Genomic DNA, 26405 nt, shown 5'->3' with positions numbered 1-26405 from the left:
GGTGGGTTCTGTCAACAAGTCTACTCCTGCGAACAGAAAAACTCGTCCGACAAACATCTTCGTTAGTCCGATTCGTTTGATGTTGGATCGAATCAACGATATTGTTGGACGTCGCACCCCTCGGAGTAACGTCAGAAGAAGTAAACAAGAATTAATCAGCTGATCAGAAACGTCTCATGGATTGCCTAATTGAGGTTAGGACTGGATCAAATTGGCTACCCGATTGTCTTCTCTTCTCTTACACGGAAACGAAAAACTACCTAAAATTGAGTTCCTTTGACACAATCTCGTGGTATCGTGGGGGAACTTAAAATTAGGTAAACCGTGTTGAAGGTAGTTTCCATTTAACCACGGCAAAAATTACAACTCATTGATAGGTTTTTTATACTCAAATTTAAGTTGAATTTACCTAATTTTGAGTTCACCCCAAACAACTCAAAAGTACCTTCCTCCACGGAAGACCTCGACTGAGTCGAATCTCTCTTTTTGTTTTTGACAACACTAATAAGTGCGAAAGCGACGCACAACTCAAAAGTAAGTTAAAAGAACTTTTCTACAGGTTGTTTTATTTAACCGTGTAGGTTCTGCTTATAAATAAATCTTCTTCTTCTTTTTGATTGAGCTGTTAAGCGACCCTTACACGTTCAATATTTTTGTAAATACTAGAGAGTATTGACAAAAATATAGACCGTATAATAGAAGCAAATACAAATTATTTGTATTTGATGGAAGTATTGACGTATTGAGGATGTGCATTTCAAATGGGATTATCGTAATGAAGCAACATCGTCAATACTGTGTACTGACAAAAATATTGAATGTGTAAAGGCCGCTTTATATAGCTCGTAAGGGCATGTTCAGGAGCGTTTTATTTTGTATAGGAGTTTCAAAATAGAACTAGAACTGAAATATTCACATCCCTACACTGAGAAACAAAAATATGCATGGTTAGCATACTTTCTATTCCCGTCTCTTTTCTTCTGCTGTGATGTTTATGCATTTTCATGCATATACTTCTAGCAAATACAAATTAAATACGCCAAGGTCCCATACAAACGGGTCATCACTTCTTGGCACACTGAAAAAACAAATTACAATACCCAATTGCTCTGTTTCGTAGTGACAGGTTAGAAATGTCGAAATAAATTGAAACTGGCAACGCTTCATGATCGAAGTACACGCTTAGCTCGGGGAACCTATTTTTGGGTAAAAAGTACTCAACTTTCAACTAAACTTCATTGCATTAAAATTAGGTAATCAGCTCATTACAATTTTTTAGGTAATAGTATCAGAACTCAGTAATAAGTATATTTTACCCAAAAAATGTTTTGAAAGTGATACTCAAAATTAAGTTATTTTTCCCTAAAATTAGATTTTAGAACTAGTTTTTCGAGTGCGTATTTTTTACCCAAAAAATGTTTTGAAAGCGATACTCAAAAATAAGTTATTTTTCCCCAACAAAAGATTTTATAACTAGTTCATCGATTGCGTCTTTATTACTCAAAATTAGTTGTTTTAACATTTGTTTAAATTGGTTAGTTTTTACTCAAAAATGGGTTTATCGAAAGAAGTTGCCGCAGAAAATTTTCAATATGGAAATTAACAACCGAAAAAATAAAAGACATGAAACATGACTATTGAGTTTTCTGTTTATTTTTGTGTAAAAATACCTGATTTCATGTTGTGTGTTGTAAAAAACACCTGATTTCATGTTGTGTATTGGTTAAGCTCTTCTGCCCGTTCTGCGTTGTCCAATGCTTTTAACACGTTATTAACTGTGTTGCGTGCACTATGTGTGGCCAATTTATGAATCTTAATTTTAAATATTTCGTAAAGCGGATACACAAAAACCGGCACTTTAACTCCGAAAACAGCGAATGATTTAAAAAACACATCTAAAGTTTGTATTGAGCAATCTCCGCAGTCTATCGCTTCTCTCTCAAGAACTACGAAGTATATTCCTCTTCCTTTTGTCTTCCCGAAGCAAGCGATATGCGGCGGGTATATACCGGCCGTGAGGTGTGTGTGTTGCTTGTCTACCTAGAAATAATAGAAAAGAATAACACAATTATTGAATTCACTATGGTTAAAGCTCCCACTGATCTTATAAAATAAAAATATATGATCAATTGAATTACAAATTACCAAATAAACTGCCCATAATCACGGCAGTCCCACTTCCCATGATCACGTCAGTCCCACCTCCGATTATAGGCAGTATCGGCGCAGTAAACAGATTTATATTAGGGCTATTGAACTATATTCGTTTGAAAGATAGTGTGGGTTAGAAAGATTTAGAAAGATATTTACATTAATCCAGCGAACAAGCGGTGCTGCGAAGATTTCATCTGTAGACAAACTTGCATCTTCTTTCGCTCGTTTAGCGCCTCGTACTACCATTTCTTTCATAAGAATCAATGATCCGCGTATATAATCTAAAAAATAATCATTATAAATATATGCGCGCTCTACACTGCCACTATACGCATAACTGTCCCATGTGCTATGGGATTCCCTATACACATGGAACAGGTGTGCGTATAGCGGCAGTACATATCTTATCAAACAGGTGGATGAAGGAATACACAATTGTAGCTGGATAGTAACGCAATATAGCATATCGTAGTCGTAATTATGAACAGTATTTTCCTTAACGGCTAATTCTTCACTTCGATTGAAGAAATTAGCAATAGTTGGGATACGGAAGTTTATTTTAGTAAATTACTGTGAATCACAAAAGTTGTATTCATTAGAATGGAATTCTGTCGCGAGTTTAAGAAAGATGCATCAAGTATTCAGCGAAAACCAGTTTTAATCCAGTGAAGAAATTGATCGTTAGTCTTTTCGTAATCACAAGTTGAAGAAGGTGTTCGCAACGCAAGTTTTTTGCGCATATTGGTCATAATTTCTTCTATGGATAAACAAAACTTACCATCCTCGACATCAGTGAATGCGTTTCGATTCAATAACAGCCCTTTTGATAACAGTCTTCTTATATTAGTATCCATGCTTTGAATCTGATTTATTCTATTGAATGCTTGTTGAACCTAGAAGTTATGAAATTGTATTAGTTTTTCTTTCTCTGTTTTAGTTATGAATATGGTGAAAACTGACTTTGTTAAACCCATTCCGGAACCGGTTCGGAATCCTGAATGGATTCCAGCTCAAATGCCTCAACCGATTCCAACTTAATCGATTTCGGAATCGGTTGTTGTGTTTGAGCTAGAATCCATACAGGATCCGTTAATGATTCCGAATGGTGAAGAATTCAAGAAAGATCTTTCATTAGGACCAAATTCACATATGTAAACAAACTGAGTTTTTGCTGTAATGACATTCTGTTCTTGTTGAACACAAACTTACAAAAATTCCGATATTTTCATAAAATTTGAAGAAAAGATATACGCGCCCTTTAGGTAGTATTGGGTTTCTTTACACGCACTTGCTGAGCCCTTCTAGGAAATATTTACAGTTCCTATATTCATAGTTATGTGGTGACACTGATGTCGTTTTTCATTGAAAACACCTATGCAGTGGATTGCACTGCTTTTGCACTTTCTAGTAGCAGTGGGAATGAAACACGTCCAGTGGCCTGCTCTTCTGCTAGAAAATGCAACACCAGTGTAAACCACTGCTCCAGCGTTTTTCAATGAAAAACCCCATGAGTGAAGCCAATTGAACATGGCAAATACCGGAGTCGAACGAGCGCGACCGAGAAATGTTCGTATAATTATAAAAACACATCATACCTACCAATTCGTTTCGTTATACGTGCATGTAAGAAATTTCCCAGTTAGCTTAGCCAGAAAATCACCCGGAATGCTGGCTGGTTCTATTTCGTATTCCGGCTCTAGTGACAAAACCGATTCTTTTTACAATCGGTTGTGTCACTGGAGTCGAATACGAATTAGAACCAGCCGGAATTCCGGCTCATTTCCGGCTAACGCTAGAGCACAGAGATTAGACATCCATCTTCAGCATTCAACTTGTGTAAAAATTCTAACGGATTCGAAGGTAGTTGGGATATCTCCACCAGGTGCGCTATTGTCGTCATGTTTTTTAGTGGCTGAATTAGACTGAATTGACAGCGATTATACCTCTTTCCATTGAAACCAATCCGGAACCGGTTCGGACTTCTGAGAGGATTCATTATGGATTCCAACTCAAATGCATCAACCGATTGAGTCGGAATCGGTTGTTTTCTTTGAGCCGGTGTCCATTCAGGATTTCGAATCGGTTCCGGAATGGATTTGACTTTGTAGTTGGGATAAGTTGATGTGACGGCGCTAGTGTTTTAACGTATATTCATTCAAAAGATTACACAAGTTTTATTAACATTTGTGTTCGATCATGGATGTCTGTTCTCTGTGGCAGGAGCTTGAACATTTGCATGGGATGCCGTGTTTATTTCTGAAATAAAAGCTACCAGTTTTCCAGCTTTTGTCTCTGCCTAACTATGAATACAGGAACTATAAAAAGTCTATAGTCTACTATAGATAGTCAGTTTAACCCATTTACCTTTCATATATACGTCGAAATTGTAAGGGGGAAACCACAACTGGAAGGTAAATTGGGCGTATGTATTATTTTAGTTTCTAGCAAACAGAAATCAAAATCTCTTATATTGTTATGAGATTTAACCACAGATGCTTCATTAAAAGCAATGTCATAAAATAATTTGTACCTACAATAAAAGCTACATTTGAAAAGCATCGTCGAATTTAAAACTAATTTTTCCCCATTTGAGTACTGTGGGTCGAGGCCCTAATGAAAGATCTGTGTCCAATCATGCCGTTTTTGCTTGACCCCGAAGCTAAGTTATGTTATAAACCCAACCGTTGTCAGTTCATACATTTTGACAGTTGGGGTTAGAACCTTTGCGTCAAGTAAAAACAGCATTAAAATGTTCATGAATTTTCTTTATGTTTTACGCGTCAGCATTTTTTACAGCTTGAATTTGTGAAACTGCGGGTTTCTTATTGGTTAACGACGCTGAATCTTTGGTATAAATACTCGACATTTCATTCTTTTGTTTACCATTTATCTGTCAGTGTCATTCCAATCGAGCACGGTTTCAGTCAAAGGCACTCGTTTGAGAAGGATTCGAAGAGATTTTTTCTATATTGAATACCTTTGACAGGTCTCGTACTCGATTGGAATAACCTGGGATGGGACTTGCGGACAGATGTTTTCTTTTTATTTTTTCCTGTTCATTCTATCACTTGTTGAGACCTCTCTTTTTGCCTTACATAGCTTAAATGGAGTGGCTGCATTTGACAGTTTCCCCTGGCTGCATTTAACATTTCATTTTTTGCTATTTGCATGTCTCGTCTCAGGGATAAATATAAATTGTAAACAAAAAATAGATATCGATTATTTTACTCAGAAATTCAGCGTCGTTATTATTGGTAACAACGGTTATAACAAACAACTTACCATTAATCCATGGTACGATTTGAAGTGTGGAAATTGAAGAAATATTTGAGATACGGAAGCTTTTTGTTTCAATAAATTACTGTGAATCACAAAAGTTGTCTTCATTAGAATTGAAATCTGTCGCGAGTTTAAGAATGATGCATCAAGTGCAGAGCAAAGATCTGCAGCCGCCACTATATCGTCAGACACAATGTCTGAGGTTGTGTTCTGCGAATTGCGGTTGAACATCCGATTCTCTTTCGGAACTTCCTTCCGTATATTGCAGATACGCTGCTCAATATATCCACGATGAGTCCCCTTGGACTGCCCGTTGTGCTTAAAAAAAAACATCGACTGCCAAAAAGAATAATTTTTAGAGTAAGAAAATTATAAATCAATAAAATACATACTTCAGCTGGCGCTCCGCGCGAAGCAGGCCGAGCTAATTGCGGGAACGCTTCAATAATACGCTCTGCAAGTAGCTTCTTTTCTTGTGTTTTTGGGTAACTGCAACAAAAGATCATAAAATGTAAAATGAAACAATCGTGGTTCTGCGACTTGATATGTACATATTGAAGGAACTAATGGCGTTTTTGCTTGAACTCGAAACTGAGTCAGGTTCTAACAATTTGACAGCAGTAGGGGTTAGAAACTGACTCAGTTTCGCTTCAAGCAAAAACGGTATAAGAAACCGCTCACTGTGCTATTGTGCTTTTCACCGAAGATTAGCACGCGACGGAACCCGAATAGAATTTTACAATAGCATTTACCCTACAAACAATCATAAAACAATAAATATTATAGTTATTCCTGTTTCAACATTGTTCGTCGCAGAGCTCTCGCCTAGGGGCAGATCACTCTAAGAATGTTAACAAATTTACATCAAATTAGAAAAAATGCATTTAATTTCCATTTTTGCATCAGCTTTGCACTCCCTCGCAAAAAAGTTTGTTTAACAAACGTCCTACGCTGATCCACGTTGTTCGACGTTTTGTTAAATGTAGGGCTTTGACGTCTTACACGCAACGCAAACAACATTGCACGCAACGCAAAAACATTGCACGCAACGCAAAATACATTATGAATTTCTATTTTGATGGAAATAAATGCATTTAATTTCGCTGATTTTTAAAAATGCATCACAAGTGATCTGCTCCTAGGCTCTCGCAGTAGATTTACAATAATATTTCATGTAACAATTAATTTTACTGTTCAGAAAAAAAACTGATGCAGTAAATTCACATTAAATTTTATTGTTTTCGAGAAAAAAAAATGTATGTAGAAAAATCGATTTTTTTAATGTTAGGATACATAACCACCCCCCCCCTTTTCACTGTAAAAGTTGATTTTACATTGAAATTTACTGTAGAAACGTTAAAGTTTGTTGTTTTTGTATTGTAGCATAACACTAGAACTTATTGTAAATTATTGTAAAATTACTGTACTGTCACAATGAAAATAATGGTTTAGTTACTGTACATTTCTATTCGGAAATCGAACCGAAATAGTGAAAGAATTGGTTCATTAAGCTATATATAGTTTTCCGTTCCATTCGGTAAATTTTAGGTACAATATATATAACATTATTTAAAAAATCGTTGTAATACGTTAAAATGATTTTTTTTGTTTTTTAGAATAAATCTCATGTAAACATAGACAACCATACATAGGAAAACAGTGGTTGGTTACATTGACCTATCAAGACAACTCCCAATATGAAAAAAACTATATACATTGGATGGTGTTTATGTCAAATAAAAATAACCCTGCGGGAAAACCAGGAAAACATGTACAGTCGTGTTCGCTGGTTGGGCCACAGCCTTGTCCAACTAACGAATTTAATTCGTTAGTTGGACCGACTGACAAATGTCAAAAACTCTCCAGAGGAGATGTTGGCAGAATAAATGCATCTGTGCACATACCTAAATATTGTCAGATTGATTGTCAGAGTAAATTTGACAAGAGATTTTGACGTTCAGATGCTTTTTAGCGGAGGTCCAACTAAAAAGCGGTCCAGTTAAAAAGTGTCCAACCAGCGAATCACGAATGTATTCACCGGGCCTTATTTGTCGTGAAATTTAATAAGTCAAATGCTTCTAATAGTGTCAAATCAAGACTGTCAACATATTTCTTTATTTTAAATTTAAATTTTATTTTCACGTTTCCTGAGTTGGCAAAAACGTTGTAATCACAAAAATCAGCTTTATCGATGTATGTAATAAAAAAAGATTTTTTTTCTCATTTAATGACCCAATTAAGGGGATACTCGCAAAATGGGACGACCGCCTTGTATGTCAATTATCAGTGCAGACATCCATGACCGAATAAATATATTAACACAGATAACAGACGTTTAGGCTCGATTTGAATTGTGTATAAATACCTGCTACTGAGATTCCGAATAAATCAGACGTTTGAAACACGTTTGGCAAACGTTTGTAGATGGCGCAGTGATCGATACAATGCAGTTAGAATGCAGCTGTCAAACACGTATAGCAAACAGTTGCGCAGATGGCAATAGTGAAACACGGATTTCCAACGTTTATCAATTTGAAAGTTTACACAGGTTTTTGAAGAAATTTTGTTCTAGCCTAAACGTCTGTTATCTGTGATATTAATAAAACTTGTGTAAGCATTTGCACGAATATACGTTAAAACACTAGCGTCGCCACATCAGCCAAGTGCCCCGTAAACCCATTCCGGAACTTGTTCGGAATTCTGAATGGATTCAGCATAGATTTCAGCACAATCGGTTGTTGCATTTCAGCATTTGAACCACTCAGAATTCCGAACCCGTTCCGGAATGGTTTGGTTGGGCAGAGATATAATTATGTTGACCATTTTGAAATCTCTATGTGATCCGCTGTTAATTCATTATCCCAAATACTTTCGAAAATGTCATCGAATCTAACACAACTGGAATGCTGGAGATGGACTCTGTTCTCTGTGGTATTTGCTTGTATAGCACTGATAACTGAAATACAAGTCAAGTTTTCAATGTGTGTAAGAAATAAAACTGCCGTTTTGAAATGCCATCAGCGAGTAGCCTTTTGCCACTAGTCGGCGCTACGATCAACCAGCAAACGCTATACAGGTCTTGCGTGATACAATGGTGATTCACGCATGCGAACCTGATGGTGATTTTCAACATATTTTCATTTAAATGTCTACACAGTTTTTTTGAGAAAGTTTGTTCTAGCTTATATGTCTGTTCTCTGTGCTTGTAGATATTTGCTGGGACACTTCACAAAAGTTCGAACAATATTCATAATCTAAATAAATTAAATATTGCCATTGTGAATTTCACTAAAATTTCTTCTGCAATGTTCTCAATGTTTACGTTTAGCAGTTAAGCCCATATCAAAAATTTGGCTTGAAATTCAATGTGTATTCACCGCAAATGAAAAATTGTGGAAGAAAATGTTTTTATTTGTTGCGTTTGCGTACGATTTAAATTGTTCCAACATCGTCGCTGTACACCGGAATATTCAACCAGCAAGGTAATGTAATAAAATGAATAATTTGTCACTGTGCTCATTATTAAATATGTATTACCTTTCAAATATCTCTACCACACCTCAATAATGCATCATTACTAATTTCTTTTTAGGCTTACTGAAGATGCACCTGTTCCTGGCGATGCAAATATACAAAGGCATCATTTATCAACGGACGGTGGAGGTGGCTGTTCCGATAACACCAACATGTTTGTGTATGCATTTTAAAAATAACAACATAGAAGTAAAAACAAAAAGTACAATTGATCAAAAAACTAAACACTTTGGCAGAGCTGATTCAAAACTAACGAGTATCACGGACTAGTAAGCGAACAAATCTGTGTTTCGGACAAATTAGACTGCCGGAAGAGGCATCATGCTCATTCGTGATCTATGGTTTGGTCAGTTGACTTCGCATTTAAAAGAAATGCCCTCTTTGTAAGATACTGAAACTAATGAATTGCAGACATGATATTTAACAAAGTATGTGATTAGGCGTCGATGCTAATATCTAAAAACTGTAGGCCGTTGGCGAATCTGCTGTCCAGATACAAGTAATATGTACGCTCGTATGAGGGAAACCACACATTTGTTACGTGAGAACCTTGAGCCACGATAGAACCATCAAGTACCAAACTCTATCCATTGGATTATTCGCTGCTTCTATTAGAGTCTATAAGTGGCATATGTAATTGGTGTACATTGTTAAATGTATTCAATAAAGAATTGTCTTATTATTTATGAGAAACCAATTTGTCTGTAGCACAATCATTTAATATAACAGTTTTAAACTGCGGTATCATGATTTAAAAATGTTTCAAGGATCTATAGAGAAATATTAAGTTGAGAAATTCCTAATTTTGTGGACTTTCAAAAGCTATAATACTATGCCTTAAAGCAGGAATGACAATGGAAAAGTTTGAAAACAGACTGACACATATACAGACTTTGACAATAGTCAACATATGATGGGCCCAGTCGGTTCTAGGCCCATGCAATAGCATTGGGTGGTTTTGATTTTAACAAAGGCAGATGTTGGTTACGACAAAAAGGACGCCTAGCAGAGGGCTGATCATTGCCAACGTAAGGAGCGGCTTAATTGTCGATGGTTTTGGAGCAATTTCAGTAATTTTTTGACTCTGTGGTACATTGTTCTGATTGGGAGCTGGGGTCACAATCTGCCTTACAAGTTAAGAAGTGTTGATTGATACCCTTCATGTTGTTAGGCCAACATCCTTTTCAAACTTCGCTTATTTTTTTTTGTCATGTGATTGTTAAATAAATTCACGCCAGAAGAGGTTATAAATTATTTTATGTTCTACATCACAAGGAAATAGATTCAAAGGAAGTGGAATATAGCGAAGTAGATTATGTGGACCAAATCGGAGGTTCTGAATATTTCCTAAAGACCTGAATTTTCTCGTAATAGGTCTATAAGTATCGTTTTTGTAAACTTATATTTATATGAATTAACAATATGATTTTTTAATCGCGAAAATAATGATAAGATCTGATGTAGGGGGAGGGAAAGTTCACCAAAATCTTACGAACTCTTATTTCGGGGGAGGTTGAATTTTTTTTAAAAGCGTTACGTAATTAGTGTACGACCCTTTGGAAGCAATATTGCTATGAATAAAAAACGCTACATTCAAAATTTCTTGTTAAGTCCAGCAATTAATATTTTGTGTTCATACTTACTCATGCTGCTCTCTGATCCGGTTGCCGAAAAAATGATCGCACAGGATTCGAACCATGTGTAGTAATTCCGTATGGGAAGGAACGCTACTCAAGTTCAACTTACTGGCAAGTATGTTACGGAATTTGCTGTTTTGGTTCAACACATTTACGATCTCGTTCGTCTGAAAATATTTGGTTGGTTATAGAGGGGTGAGTTGGTAACGTGCTGTTATTTATTTCGTAGATAGTAATTGTAAGATTAACTTAATAACGTTAAGATTTAAACTGAGGAAAGAATTTAGCGCTTGGTCTAGTAATTACAAGTCCCAAAGAAAGGGTTGGTTGCTACTGTTGTAGGTCTTATGTGAATGAGACTGGTATATCAGAATTGTCTTATGTAGCAATTGATATATGATTCTGTTTTTTGTTGGGATTCAATAAAAAGGGTACTTACAGAAATTTCGTTCATTGCTGTGCTTGTTGATGGTTGACTGACATGTCCTAGAATAAAGATAATGAAAATAGTGTTTATACTTGAACGTTCCAAATTAGAAAATACAAAAGGTGGTGCGTCATATGATTTAGAACATTATAGCGCTCATTATAGTGTGTATCATAAGATCCAAAACTAGGATTCCGTCAGTTTTCATAAAGTCGATTTCAACCCAAAATCCATAAATGAATGCGCATCATAATATCCGGGAAATCGTGATGCACAAGTAGTGTGTGATAAGAGCCAAAACACATGTAGGTCTTCCGGTCCTAGACGCGTACTCGTTTTCGGATCATATGACGCATTCCTTGAGCGTCAATTTTGGTTTGTTCTAGAACCAGGAGAAACTGGAAGTACTCTGGAGCAAACAAAGAGAAAGTCTATTCTGTATTTATTCCTTTTCTGTTTACTTCTTTTGGTAGCAAACTGGCGGAACAGAATTTTTGACCCGAGTACTGGAACAAATCTAATGCTTCAGGCCTTATGCTCTGAGACTTTGTGATAGTTATTATGCGTCATAATATCCAAAATACTGAGTGTACCGTATGTTACTGAACTATATGAAACAATACTCCTGTGGCATAACACTTCAAGATCATTGAGGGTTAAAAGAGGTTTATTCAACTACATGGAAGCTACTCTCTGTTGCTCCGGAGCAAAAAGTTCTTGCTTCCTTTCACTCCGGTTTGCCACCAGAAAAAGAAGATAATACAGGAACGATTTTCTCCCTGTTTATTCCAGAATACTTCCAGTTTCTCCTGATACTGGAACAAACCTAAGAATATCTCGGATATTTTGCCGCAGAACCTAAACAAAACAGTTCCAGGCATATTCGAATCTCGTGGCAACCGGTCTCGAGACATTATAGTGCAGTTTTTATGCGCCATAACATCCGAAACTGCATGATTTAGTGTTTGGAATGTCTAGTGTGACATAAACAATTGTTTGTTAGGTGTGAAACCTTATGAACATTCATTTCTGGATCTCGTGACGCAGCCCTGTGCCATAATGGCCCAGGAGTTAGGTTCTCAAACGTACTAAGTTCAGCTGGAATTCTGGCTGGTTCTAGTTAGTATCCAGCTCCAGTGACACAATATATTGTAATTAGAATTGGTTGTGTCACTGGAGCCGGATCCCCACACGAGATTGGTGGTGGAGAACATACAACTTACAACAGCATTTAAATTTAACAAAAATAATATAATTTTTCTCTCGTTGAACTTACCGTCACTATTATTCACTGTACTGTCCATTCTATCAATTTGAAAATAATTCGAAGGAAAAGGCAATAACAATTTTCAACTAAAAATGGCGGACTCCGTTCAGCTGAACTCTCGGGCTGCCAGAACAATGGACTGAAGTGTGAAAAATTACCTAAAATTAGTAAACAGGAAATTGTTCAAAGTTTGGGTAGTTGCCATATTGATTTTTTTACCTAATTTTAAGTAATAGGCTGAATGCTTTGAAATGGGTGAAAATAACCTACATTTTGGGTACCAGATTCTTACCGTGTATGCTGTTTTTTTCATCATAACAAACACTGACAAGATAAAACCTAGGATAGGATCCGCCAGCTGGCTTCTTCTTATATTTTACTAATCCCTGTTGAAAACGACATACCCCCACTCGACCAATGTTGCCAAAATATTTGTTTTGTTTCGGTCGTATATTTGTTCTGATTAAAATATTCTATATTATGTACCAATTTCATGGAAAAATCAAAGATTTAGTCTTTATATCCGCATTGAAACGATCATAACGTTTTTTTTTCATCGGAATACAGCAAAACAAAATAATATATATTCGTTGTTGGACATTACGAAAAATATCTTCACGCCTCTTCATTTTTGTAAGTTGCTTTCTGAGTCAAGCAACCTCTGTCACAAGAATAATTTTCTCTGTTCGGATTTATTTTAAATATTCTAAAACTACTTTTCTGCAAGGTTTAATTTTTGTTTTGGAGGAATGTATAGTTTTTTACATGTGATTGTTTCGGAGAAAACAGCAGTAGAAAATACACTCTCCTATTTACACCGATGATCGATTCAGTTGAAAACTGTAAAATTCAACTGTATCGATAATACCAAAGGAAGAACAAGAAGCGACTTCCGGGATAACTTTCTCCCTGTTTGCTCAGTACTTCCAATTTACTCGGTACTGGAACAAAGACAATTTTTACATGAAGTTCAAAATATTTTCATACTTACGCTACACAGCCTGTTGATTTCGAAAAGAGGCATTTCCGCATTACTCCGCACACAGAACAGAATCCACGATAACCGCGCTACCGGATCTGTCGGGAATTTCAGTTCTGGATAATATGTTTGATTTCGTCTGCCAAATAATGCCTGCACTTCATAATTACAGACGGATGTTATAGAGAGAAAGCGGTATCTCGAGAAAACAAAAAAATCAACACGGTTAACAATCGTCGTTTTATATTTGATATCACAATATGACAACACTTCCAAGCAGCCCTTTAGTACTTTTAGTTTCCAAGCCGAAGGTTTGCCTATGTCACTTTCGTCCAATCACGAGCTGGTTCAGAATTGGTTCAAAAACAGAAGACAGAGCTGGCGGATCCTATCCTAGGATAAAACTAAAAAGTTTCACTATTTCACCGCAGTTCTCGACATTTTCCTACAATCGTGTCAAACTAGGAAAGGATATCATTACGTCAACAACTGGGAAACGTTTTTCGTATCAAGTATGTGTTTAGTTGACAAAAATGTAAATACTTTTAATTTATAAATTCTAATCCGGCAGTACAGCGAAGATTTACGATGCCGGAATTCTAACAATCACTAGAAATTGACAGTGAGATGCTGTGCTCGACTTCAATGAACAAAAAGTGTTCACGTCTCGTTGAGAACTATGGTTCGCACAGCTGGTCAATCATCTGATGTAAGCATGCCTAGGTGCAACAGGTTTGTCCCAGTGCACGGCTTCTTGCTCTAGTTGCTCCGGAGCGAAAAAACACTTCTTTTTATTCCGGTTTACTACCAGAAGAAGGAAAAATAGAAGCAGAGGATACAGAAACGATTTACTCCTTGTTTGCTCCGGAGTAGTTTCTCCTGGTACTGGCACAAACCTAATGCTTGCCAACAATCATGTTCACCTATGGTCGAACCAATGGAAACGCTGGACAAATCGGATATCATATGGCTCAGAATGTGTCGATTGTAGAGGTGTGCGCCGATGCATTTTTAATCAGCGGCGGCGTAAGCGACATTTTTGGCCGGCGGCGTTGGCGGCGTCACGCCGTTGGACCCTACCGGCGGCGGCGCGCCGGCGTGTGTCGGCGTGACGAATATTGACGCCTATGTAACTAAAAAAAATTCTTGGCTGTACAATTCCTTTCCTAAATTTTTGGTTTCTATTGTAACAGACTTCATACATACAAACAAACGTTACAGCTTAAAGAAAATCTAAAAAAATCATCGCCCACGATGTACTAGCGACATCTGTTGAACACATTGCATAAAATGTAATAGGGATCTTTAGGGGTGTGCGGGTTAAGGCATATTCTGATGCAGATTAGTACCGTGAGTTAATATCTCAGGTATTTTTAAATTTTTTGGCCCGAAACTATTGAAAAAAACATTTTTTAGTTTGTTTCCTTTTAGGACAATAACACATCCAAACCCATGCGACTTGCACGACTCTATAGGTTGCCTTATCAGATCTACCATAGTTTGCAGATGAAACTTGAATGGCAGGCTGCTAGCGGATTGACAAAGTACCAGATCATGCTGTGTGGGGTTCTGTTCCGGTTAACAATGAGGCGAACGAGATATTTGCAGATACGTCATTTAGTAGGACAACTGTCAGTTTGCTGGTTGAATTTAATTTGTTTTTTTTTTAAATTTGAAAATCATAAAAGAATAATTAAGGTTTAAGAATGATATAAGTGTACTCGTAAGGACACCCGCTACCAATACATATGAAAAACTGGCACAATTTTTCCAAATTAAAGATCCCTATTCTCGCAACCATATCGAATTTTATTTCAACTGAAGCTTCAATAGTGCCCACCCTGCTTGCCAAATGCAAGATAATAAATGAAAGGTGGAACTATTTTTACAGTTGTAAAATTTGAAGAACGAAATAGAAAAATTGTCGATGTCGCATACTACGACTTCGCATGAAATAATGATTGCAATGGACAAATTTGAAGAATGCAGAGTAACGACTGTATTTCAATGACCCATAATAATTATTTATTGTTCTATATTTGGGAAATTAAGCAACGGTAAAAAAAATTGTTTTGTTTGAGGAAATTAATTGTTGTTGTCGTTTCATTGTTTTTTGTTTCTATTTAGTCATCTTTACCGTAAGCCCGGGGACAATTGACAGCTCCAATATATTGAATTCATAAGCAAATTTTGGGGGTGATATGGTGATTTTTTTTGCTGCTAGAATTCTGATAAAAACACAAATTCTATTCAAAACGAATCGTTAAGCTTGGTGGTGGTGTACTTTCATTGGCCAAAATGTTTTTCATTTACGATTCTCGAGATAAAAAGCACCAATGATTTAACGATTTCAAACTTCACACAACAAGAAATCCAAAACATGTTTAGGAAGGAAGAGAGCCGGTTGTTAAAAACAGACTTCCAGCTAAATATTAATAAGATTTATGTAACTTTGCTGATGGTTTTCAGTTAGGGATAAATTTATTCTCTAATAATAGTTTTCTTTATTCACATTTTGGAATAAGCTTTTTCTAAATGTTGTTCTAGCCGCATTGACGGCGTTCATAACACACGTAACGAAACACGCTTTTCTCTTGCAACTTTTTCGTTTCATTGTTCGTGGTACTCATACAGAGAAGGCATACTAGCGCCACCATCAAATCGGTGGTGCATATATGAAACAAGCACTATCTGTCAAGTTGTCCCTGGGTTGTTTACCATCGCTCTTTTGGAATCCCGCAGATATCAGGTACCCTAACACGAGGCGTTATTATTGGTATTACTGCGCAGAAATGTCACTTTTAATGATCGTGTAAGGACACCTTTCAAGGTAGACACATTACTTCATTTTCCAGGCTGGTGTTTACTTTTACTTCTTGTAAGTACAAAATCGCCACAATGATAAGGAATACGATTCCCTGGTACTACATTTTCTTACAACGTACGATCTGCTTCTATCTTGAGTCCAAAGTATGCTCGATGTGCTGCAATCATACATTTCTACACCCTGACGAAACCTAAATATACAGTTACTATCAATCATAATCATTCCACGACTTGACGTGTTAGCTCCTGTTAGGTTGAAACTGATCACTAAACAAGTCTGATTGAAAATGGCCTGAGCGTATCTCTAGTTTTCGTAGCACCTGCATCCCGCCAATTTCTCCAGCAGTTCCGGGAACCAACAAATTCTAATCCATTGCATACATTCGATACACCGAATCAATTAAATTACTAACATACTGTTATGTGCTTAGTCATCGATTGGCATCGTGTTGTAACTTAAGAAATGGTTGTGAACAACTCCCACCTTGGGCACTGCGACAAGAATGAATTTCACATTTCCGGCCCATATTGTTTGTTTTGGTTTTCATTAGATTTAAAAGACCGTCACGTTTTCAGGTGGGTGCGGAAACTAAGTAACGCATTTAGCTCTGTGTCAAAATCTCTTCACTAACGCCACCGATTTGTAATTGAAATCGACCTTTTTTTTCTACGAGTGATGAAAATTCATCTCGTGTTACGTCTTATTTGTCTGTGATACCGGGCTGGTGCAAATCACTGAAAATCTTTCTTGAGGGGGGCTAGATCATACGATGCATAATTTATGAGACTAGAAATCTTACCCTCTACATCGCCACATCTGTGCACCAGCGTCGCGAAAAGTCAAGATCACTTTGCTCAACTATTCTTCGAGAAATTTTTTTTTAAATAGGTAACGATTCAATCAATTATAAATAAACCACGTATTGAAAATAATTTTTATGTTTTCACAAAACTAGTTCACGCAAAAAAAAGATGACATTATACTCAAATGTTTAGTAGGTGGTTGTGTCTGGATATGTTTAATATTTTTATGATTCTAATTCTTAACTCGATGAAACATTGATTTTTATTAACTTTACTGACTAAAACAGTCAAGAATTGAACGACGTGCAAGGATTTTCGTAAATTCTCGTCGTGTTATCGTGATATTTTAGTCTTGAGCTTACCGTTGGATTTTTTACACAGAGTCACATGTCTTATAGTTTTCTAAATTATTTCACGGTCATAAATTGTGGTTAGGTAATGTATTTTGCTCAGCGCAGTTTCATTTAATTCCGAACATTTCTCTGAATTTTAACAAAGGAATAACAGGGTTACAGGTCCTAGTAATGTCTTTGTATCTAATGCTCGTGCCTAGGAGACTGGTTGCTAGCAGTTGTACACAATAGCTCACATAGAAATTTCAAAACCAAAAAGCAGAGCGAATAATCCATGAATAATAGTCTGAGTTCCTTGTATTTTTTTACGTAAGTATAATAAAATTATGTGGAAAATTAATTACTTCATGAATTACATCATGAACAGTTTCAAGAGCTCGACTGGTGAATCGTGTGTAGCAGTGGCGGCGCGAGATGATTTGCCGCTAGGGGCAAAAAATTAAATTTGCCGCCCCTTTTATAATTAATTTTCAATAGCTCACATAGAAATTTCAAAACCAAAAAGCAGAGCGAATAATCCATGAATAATACCCAGGTAACCAACAAGCATTAGTGTATGCAGTAAAGTAGCGTAAAATTTGCATTCCGGATGCTTCTTGCAGTATGCTGGCATTCGTTATGCATAACTGTTGTTAATCAGCATTTGAAAAACTGTTTAAAAACTTCTTGCCAGTAAGCAGCATTCTGAGTGCACAACAGTAGTAAAAAAGCATTTTCATAGCACAGCAGTAATGTAGCCGTATATTTTGCCAAAAGCGACTTTTAAATAGCATTTAAAACGACTTAAGTGCTTATCAAGTAGCCGTTAAGACGCATTCAGCATGCTTATTGGTTACTTGGGTAGTCTGAGTTCCTTGTATTTTTTTACGTAAGTATAATAAAATTATGTGGAAAATTAATTACTTCATGAATTACATCATGAACAGTTTCAAGAGCTCGACTGGTGAATCGTGTGTAGCAGTGGCGGCGCGAGATGATTTGCCGCTAGGGGCAAAAAATTAAATTTGCCGCCCCTTTTATAATTAATTTTCAAAAGAGTTCAATTTTTTACCATTTATTCGATTTTTTGAAAATTTTCATAATAATACTGCCATTTATTAACCGATTGTTATGAAAAATAGCGCATAATACTTTTATCAAAAGAACATAACAAATGACCGCGCTACTAATTTTTTAGACCCGAGAAATAGTTCTATGCTCTAAATCAAGATCTTAAGGGTCTATTAATTTAATCGAACGTGGGTTTGTATTGTATTTGATCAGACCTGCAACATTTTCTGGATCACTTGAAAAGTACATTCTTTTTTATTTTGCGGCACTTTGTAATTATTCATAATACTAATAACAAGGTCGCCGAATGGTGAATACTTCCGAGTGTTCGCCAATTTCCAGCTCGTTCCTCAGCTTTGTATGTAATTACTTGTCAAACGTCCCTAGGTGAAAGGGCGGCCAAGTGCAGCTATCATACTATCAAATTTGCCTTAACAAACTATCAATCGTCATCATTATCTTAGTGACCTAGTGACCGGATAATTCAAATCATATCTGAATGTATTTTAGATTTCCAGGTTACTCGATCTTGGACCGCCAGTTCCATAGACGCCCACCGCATGCGCATCTTCCTCAATTGTTCACAGCCAGCGAGAGCGGGGTTTGCCTCGAAATTGACGACTTCTTCCAGGTTCTCTGCTCTGTTGTCATAACTTTAATTGGTATCTCTTTCGTCTTTCGGCACTACAAGCCCAGCTCACTATTGTCTGCGGTGTTTTATCAGCCTTTCAATGTCAGCATGGTTGTATACTTTGTACTGTCTGTGCCATTCTCCATTTTCTACTGTGCTGCCGAGTATTGAACGTAGAACTCTTCCCCAAACAAGCCGAGCACTCGATAGCCTGCTTCATTCAACATCCATGGCCGTACAGAGCACCAAGGAGTATCAGCGATTTGAATAGAGCAAGTTTTGCGCGCATCCTCGGGCTGTAGGACTCTAGTTGACTACGTAAACCATATTCGCAGCAGCAACATGCATTTTTCCTTCGCGGCTAACATCGTTATCATATTTCACTAGTGTTCTAAGATATATAAATTGGTTTATCGTTTTCCACCTCAAACCCAACACGACTGCTACGTTGTACCATGTACTTTGTCTTGTCCGCAAGTTGTATTCTCTGAATATATCCAGAATTTGTCGCATTTGGTCCGTCGTCGATCGTGCTTCTCGAAACCCGCTTTGATATTCATCAACAAAGGATTCAGTCAACAGACGCAGTCTCCTCAAAAGAACACGAGAGACTACCTTGTAGGCGGCATTGATGATCGTTATGTCTCGGAAGACATTATGTTCGAGTTTGTAGTTCTTCTTGAAGATAGGACATATGAGGCCATTCAACCAATCCGAAGGTATTATTTCTACCACGCAGATCATCCCGATCACGGAGTGGATTGCTTCTCACAGCCGATCACTTTTTAGACTTTTAGAAGTTTACGAAAAAATTGGGGTGTCTTCAAGTTAGTTTTTTAACCTTGAAGACCAACCAATTTTTTCGAAATTTCCTATTCTAAGCGTGTGCGAGAAAGAGAGGCAACACATAACTTTACATGAGAATATCTTTTTACTGCAAACTTGTATCAATTTGCAGTCTTCGGTAATGTTGATCCTTACACATTAAGCTATATATCTGCAGATTTTGGGATGCACAAGTTGATGCTGGCATTTTGTACTGAATTTATTGTTTCGATTGCCCCATCATATATTTTCACATACAAACTTGAAAATTCTTGTGAGTGAACTAGAGTTTTCGAAAAAGCTCATATTTGACAAATTGTATGTAAAACCAATTACCAAGTGTTTCGAAAAAAACCAAAATTGTTGCGGTTCTAATACTCACACTACTACAAGAACTTTCGGAAACTCTTCTCCGTTGAATCTTTTGAGACTGATCAATAAGTATATAGTTTTGTTCGATCGCATCCGTCGTCCCGATTTCCTACCTTTTTAATTGTCAACAGATGCGAAAATAATATAAATTCAAGCTTTTCCTTCGCACTTGATTTTTACCGTGATTAATGAAACTTGAACAATTACTAAAAATGAAATAGAAGTTCGTTGAGTAGGAAATGCCGCCCCCTGATTTTGCCGCTCGGGGCGGTCGCCCCCTTCGCCCCCCCCTTAGCGCCGCCACTGGTGTGTAGCATATTAGGAATTAAGAATCGGTTAAAAAATCAATGAATAATACACTGCGTTCCAGTGAAATTGATTAGGTGCAAAGATTAGGATCAGGCACATAATCGTAAATTTCAGGCACATATATCTTGAAAGTGGAAGTTTTTTTAATTTGTGGACCATTTCACGCACACGAATGGTGAATTGAAACTTATACGCTCACAATCATAACCAGTTGACGAAGCAAGAATGGATCTTTGAATTATATAGCAGGTGTCGTGTAGTGGTTTTAGAGAAAATATCAAGATTATTTTAATTTTGTAATCAAATTGACGACCACTAATACCAAATAATTATCAAGACGTGATAAATCATGAATCAGTTAACGTCGTATATTCGGTCCATAGACAATGTTCCTAGATTTGTGGATAAAGTTATGAACCAATAATTTTAGAGCTCGCGAATTGTCGGCGCGGGAAAAATGCATCGGCGGCGCGCCGCCGATCTACCGTTCGGCGTCGGCGTACGTTAAAAATTACCGGCGGCGGCGGCGTGGCGTGCGCGTGGAAATAGAAGCAACACACATGATTGATTTACCTCGTCAATTGTGCATTGTCAATAGCGAGATCAATAGAATGAACGTGATCGGTAATGAGGACCAAACACAACCAGCATTTATGATTAGTTGGTACATTTCCTTCTTGTTACAATATGAAATGATTAGATTCAATATCTAAAAAAATCGTATTCGTGAATCGAAACGTTGTGGAATCGCATGGCGACGAGCAGAGAAAAAGTCACCACCGGAGACTTGATGTTCAATCGAAATAGAAAATACAAAAACAAAATTGTGCGTTAATAAAGAATAGTTAAAAGCAGTCATTTAACGATTCACAAATGTTAACTCAAGGAACACGTATGCTGGAGAAAGCACAAAAAATGTTAAGCCTGTATCAGAAATTCACCAGGTGAAACACCAATAATAATAATAATTATTAGTCTATATCAGAGAGTAGGAGCACACCTACGAGTGACGTAACTAGCATTTCGGTAAATTTGTAGAATTTTACGTCGTTTTCGTTTTTGATAGTGCACTACACCGGTGTAGTCGGTGCTACACTCATTCAAACTTGGGTGTAATCAGTCTGTCTCTTTTTTGCACTACACCGGTGTAGCACCAGGTAAACACGAAAACGCTATAAGAAAACAATAACAGCCATCCAAAAGAATTTTTAGAACCAACGTTAATGTATCAAAAACGATAACTAGGTGGTTTTGTTAATCGCTAAATATTATTTACCATAACTATTTCCATCCAGCCTATTTCTTACAATTGTTTGATATGTTGGGTATTTAGATATAACAGCAGCTCTCGTTTTAGGGTTTACGTAGTGCTATGTGGGTTTGGGTCCGCTTCACGAGAATAATTCGCAAATCGTACGAATTGGCATTACCAGATAGACACGCGCGCAAGTTTATTTCAAACAGTGTGATGTATCCACTATCTGGATAATCCTATGAAACATTCTCCCGCCTGCGCGTTTGAGTCATTGATAACCCACTAGAGTAAATTAAAATTGAATCTGCTTCTGTCTTATCTATGACCTGTATTTTTAATTGTTCAGGTCTAAAGCGGAACAATGGATTGTTAATAAAAATAATCAAAGATGCCCAATCATTCAAGCACACCAACTGTGTTGAAATTAGTCGATGTTGGTAGTTGTTATGAAGTGGATTGGGGAAATAATATGCTAGAGTAATACAAGTCAGTAACGAGAGGAGGAACTTTATGATGCGCTCTCGTATCCCATGACGCACAACTTGTCCCAGCTGGTATTGCCCACCACTTTCGAGACATTATGCTGCAGTACCTATGTGTTAAAATATCTGAAGCAAAAAGGGGGCATCATATTTTATGACGCATTGCCTCGTGACGGTACGGAAATCCTGGACCCTCACATTTCTGAATATTGTGATCAATGAGAACTATGGTTGCGAGATTTTAAAATGAATGAGCTTTCTAAAGTCTGAGTCATCCTTTTTCGAACGTTATAACCTTAGTCGTTTGGGTAGTGGCAGTTATGATCTACATGATCAGTTAGTTTTTATTCGACGGTACTGAACATTGAAAATAGACGCATGAAGTGCTGATAGAGACATAACATAATTGCAAAGTTTTGACGTACGGAAAAAGTGACTGATCATACACCAAATGGACACTTATTATGACGGAACGCTTACGTGACGTTGCGTTATGTATTTAGAACTTGTGTTATCATCGAGTCGCCATGATTTGCTGCACTATCCGTGTACATATCGTTTCATCACATGAGTCGAATATCCAGCTTTGCGTATCCTGATCCACTTCTGAGAATAGCTTCTACTATGGCGATCACTACATATTGATCCAGCTAGAGTAGACTAGAAAGAACTTAGAGCAACCTTCTGAATTTTTCTCTGGTCATTGTTAGGTTTGGTTTTATTGGTTTGATGGAATGACTTCGAATCCATGGATTAGTTTGGACTAGTGTTGCTTTCAAAACGGCTGCCAATCACAAGCAAATCGATCGCAAATCTACGGAAAAAGGGTTAAAGGATTACCACCTAGAGCTCGTTACCTATCATATTCAACCAGATTGGATGGTATGATGAAGTAGACAACACGAGAATAATTCCACTAGGTAAACGCACAAGATCGAGAACATGGAACGTTAAGTCATTGTTGTACTATAACTTTAGCTTCGTATTCATCAAGCTGGAAACCAGTTTAGTTGTTACAAAGTAGTCTGATTCACTGACCCAAACGTCCAGGTGACGGCTCTACACATTTCGGAAGTCCCGTTAGGGCTTTTGTCTCCACAGGCAGAAACATCAAACATTTACTGAACACAGCTTCGCCGTTTGATTTTGCCGTTTGGGAAAATCGTGTTAGCACCTCAACATGTAGCACTTCACTAGCACCGTGGAGATCTTTTTTGTGCTTCGTAAACCGGACACTGTGAACAAGCTTTCGTTGGTACCACCGAATTTTAAGGTTTCCATCTTGAAGTAAACCAACATGTTGGGAAGCTTTGAATGAATTTGCCTAAAATGGAAACGGGTCTCTCCACTGAATTGTTATGTGAAGACACTGCCATATCCTGTACTTGTCGTATCCTGCTACCTTGGTCCAGCTACAGCTCATCCTCGATAAACTCCAGTTCGTTGCCAAGTCGCCACCGTAGGCGCCATTTCAGTGGGTAATTATCGAAAAAACATGTAAAATTTCATTTGCTTATATATCGCGGCTTTTTCTGCAACAAACTTGTCAAAAAAATCAACAATAAAATTACCAGGGCAGCCAGTTTTAGCACTATGCTATCAAAGTACACTGTCATTCTGACACTGTACCTTTCCAGGTACAGGGTAGCGTAAAACGAGTCCTCAAAAAATCATCAGAGCATTCCGTATTAACATATTTGTATTTGGTTGTACCTTTCATTTGAGACTAACTTTGTGCAAATCGGTCCAGCCATCTCTGAGAAACAGAGGTCACATTTTTTTCCACATACACACACAGACATTTTCCGATGAACTGAGTCGATTGGCATATGACACTCAGCCCTCCCGGTCGGAATTAGATTGACGAATTTTAGAGTGAATGAGAAAGGCAAAAACATTTTTAGCAAATGTTGAAAGTTATGCATTTTTTTGGTGAGCAGTTCTATGTTTCATAGACATTAAATCAATTTTAACTTCGCTTTCTATTAAATAAAGACCCTTATTACAGTACATCTCTACAAAAACGAGCTCAATTTGAAAATAAATCTGAGGATTATGATTGATTACAGAACTCTGGAATTTTCTATTAGAATGTTTTCAGGCAGGAATTTGATATTGATGCTATTAGACCACTGTGAAATCAAGACCAATAGATCAGTTACATATTAGGACCCCATTCCGACAATTTATCAAAAGTCCTCATGATGTTTAAAACAACAACAGGTTATCAATGTACGGATCAGATAATTGTTATTGTGATATTGAATGAAATCAGTCAGCATCAATAAATTTTCAACTTCAATCCAATATTTTTTTTTGGGTGTGGTGGGGTGGGGGTTGTATTGTGTTAAACCTCAAAACCTTCTCTTGGCTACGCCGTTGCTTGGAGTTATTTATTTCGCTTTTCATTTTCCGATATGTTTCAGATCGAACCGATGGTTATAAGTCAGAAGGTTCGCACAAATGAACATTTTTGTACTGACAAGTTATCAAGTTCCTTCCAGACAACTTGGAAGTGTTCGGTGATTATTTCTAGCGGTTGTAGATAGAAAAATGAAATATAAAATTCGTTTTATCGAAATAATGTTTGGCTTATTTCAATGGATTATTACTATATTGAACAATTATTAGGCGACAAAGAGTAATAAACAAACAACAAGCCATAACTTTTAAAGTATTCAAAATAGATATTTGTAGTCTTCAGTAAAGTTATTCGCAAAAGTAAGAGCTACAAATTTGCTGAAGACATCATTTCGATATAATCACTTCCAAGAAAATTTGTGAAAATATCTCACTCATAGGGGGATTAATCAGCAAAAGCACAATACCAAAAGAAAGGGCATATTACCTCCATTAAATTCTCCGAAGATACTATTGACCTAAAATAAGCCGTTTTGGCGTTAATAATAGATTACATGTTTTTGGTCATATTTCTGGCAATGGGAAATGATAAAAATCTTTTTAATGTTAAATATCTCTTTTGATAATAGTCCGATTTCAACAGTCTATAGCTTGTTCGAAAGGTATTCGTTAAAGCTGTCTAAAAACATATAAACTGTTAATCTATATTGTCAATTTCGGCAGATTATTTAAAAGAACTGCAAAAAACGCCATTTTTACGCATTCAAACATTCATATCTTGGAAACTAAACATCATAATCAAAAACAAATTAATAGCGTTCATACTGTTTTTAGTTCTTTCATTTAAAATTGGTTTGGATAAGATTGGTTCAGCCATTGCTGAGAAACACGAATGAGAATTTGTCCGTTACACACACACACACACACACAGACACACACACACAGACATTGTCCCAAATCGTCGATTGGTATATAAAACTCGGCCCTCCGGGCCTCGGAAAAATCTTGAAAATTTGAGCGAATTCTATACATTTCTTTTATAAGAAATGTAAAACGTGTGTAAACTTTTGAATTAATACACGATAAACACTAGCGCCATCACACCAACCTATCCCAACTATCCGTCAAATCCATTCCGGAACCGGTTCGAAATCCTGAATGGATTCAGTATGGAATCTTGCTCAAAGAAAACAACCGATTCTGACTCTATCGGTTGATGCATTCGTGCTGGAATTCATGCTGGAAGTCCGAATCGGTTCCGGACTAGTTTGACTGGGTAGAGGAATAACCGCTGTCAATTCAGTCGAACTCAGCCACAAAAAAATATGACGACAGTAGCGCACCTGGTTTGGATATCCGAACTACCTTCGAAACCGTTGGAGATTTTACACAAGTTGAATGCTGAAGATGGACGTCTGTTCTCTGTGATAGAACTGTCAAAATTATGAATCTAGAAATGAAACATCTCTGAACATGCCCTAAATACATGTACAGTTTTCAGCACAGACACTTAGACCCGATAGACTGGGAAAAAATAAATTTGAATGCAGTAACGCTAAAGGCATGGCGAGTAAGGGTGGGCGAAACGCGATTCTGGTCTATGCGGTTCGAAACGAAACGAATAACTCTTCCGTATTCTCTTAACGATACGAAACGAAACAAAATTTGAATAGTAGATGTTGTTCGCAACACGAAATTCTATGTTGACGAAAACATTTGCGAACTATTGCGAAATTTTTCAAAAACCATTTGATATAAGGAAACTTAATTCTTTTCAATACTTTTGAATAGTAGAATGTGTCCAATTATAAAAAAAATTTGTAACTCATGGTAAGCGATCGAAGATAAACAACATTTTTC

General features: G+C 37.0%; 1 protein-coding gene and 1 long non-coding RNA gene across 9 annotated transcripts; one reads left to right on the top strand and one right to left on the bottom strand.

The window, feature by feature from the left end:
- Window positions 1–1654: 1654 nt before the first annotated feature.
- Window positions 1655–23721, bottom strand: LOC131693447 (uncharacterized). Of its 7 annotated transcripts, none has more exons than XM_058981262.1 (9): window positions 23056–23721; window positions 22665–22998; window positions 11044–11090; window positions 10611–10771; window positions 5826–5922; window positions 5437–5769; window positions 2933–3047; window positions 2311–2435; window positions 1655–2040 (listed from the first exon to the last, which is right to left on the bottom strand). In XM_058981262.1, exons 3-9 carry the CDS (start codon window positions 11056–11058, stop codon window positions 1708–1710), a joined length of 1179 nt encoding a protein of 392 aa, XP_058837245.1. In that variant the 5' UTR covers window positions 11059–11090; window positions 22665–22998; window positions 23056–23721; the 3' UTR covers window positions 1655–1707. The 7 variants fall into 7 exon arrangements, with proteins under 7 accessions (XP_058837245.1, XP_058837240.1, XP_058837246.1 ...); XM_058981257.1 differs by lacking the exon at window positions 22665–22998 and having other exon boundaries at window positions 23223–23508; window positions 23570–23721; XM_058981263.1 differs by having other exon boundaries at window positions 23587–23721.
- On the top strand, window positions 13646–15031 carry LOC131693450 (uncharacterized). Of its 2 annotated transcripts, XR_009306257.1 has the most exons (4): window positions 13646–13789; window positions 13849–14406; window positions 14471–14644; window positions 14709–15031. It is a non-coding gene; the product is annotated as an uncharacterized LOC131693450 (long non-coding RNA). The 2 variants fall into 2 exon arrangements; XR_009306256.1 differs by having other exon boundaries at window positions 14471–15031.
- Window positions 23722–26405: the final 2684 nt, after the last annotated feature.

The sequence above is a fragment of the Topomyia yanbarensis genome, chromosome 3, assembly GCF_030247195.1.
Source record: "Topomyia yanbarensis strain Yona2022 chromosome 3, ASM3024719v1, whole genome shotgun sequence".
NCBI classification, from domain to species: domain Eukaryota; kingdom Metazoa; phylum Arthropoda; class Insecta; order Diptera; family Culicidae; genus Topomyia; species Topomyia yanbarensis.
The sequence above is the reverse complement of the archived record's forward strand: the minus strand, read 5'-3'. Positions and strand labels throughout refer to the sequence as shown.

Excerpts from the sequence above, each read along its gene's own strand:
- LOC131693447 (XM_058981257.1), bottom strand. The coding sequence starts at position 23,295 with ATGTTTCTGCCTGTGGAGACAAAAGCCCTAACGGGACTTCCGAAATGT. Across the intron at positions 5,770-5,825 it reads CGCGCGGAGCGCCAGCTGAA|TCGATGTTTTTTTTTAAGCA; the intron begins GTATGTATTTTA and ends TCTTTTTGGCAG. Across the intron at positions 3,048-5,436 it reads AATCGTACCATGGATTAATG|GTTCAACAAGCATTCAATAG; the intron begins GTAAGTTGTTTG and ends CATAACTTCTAG.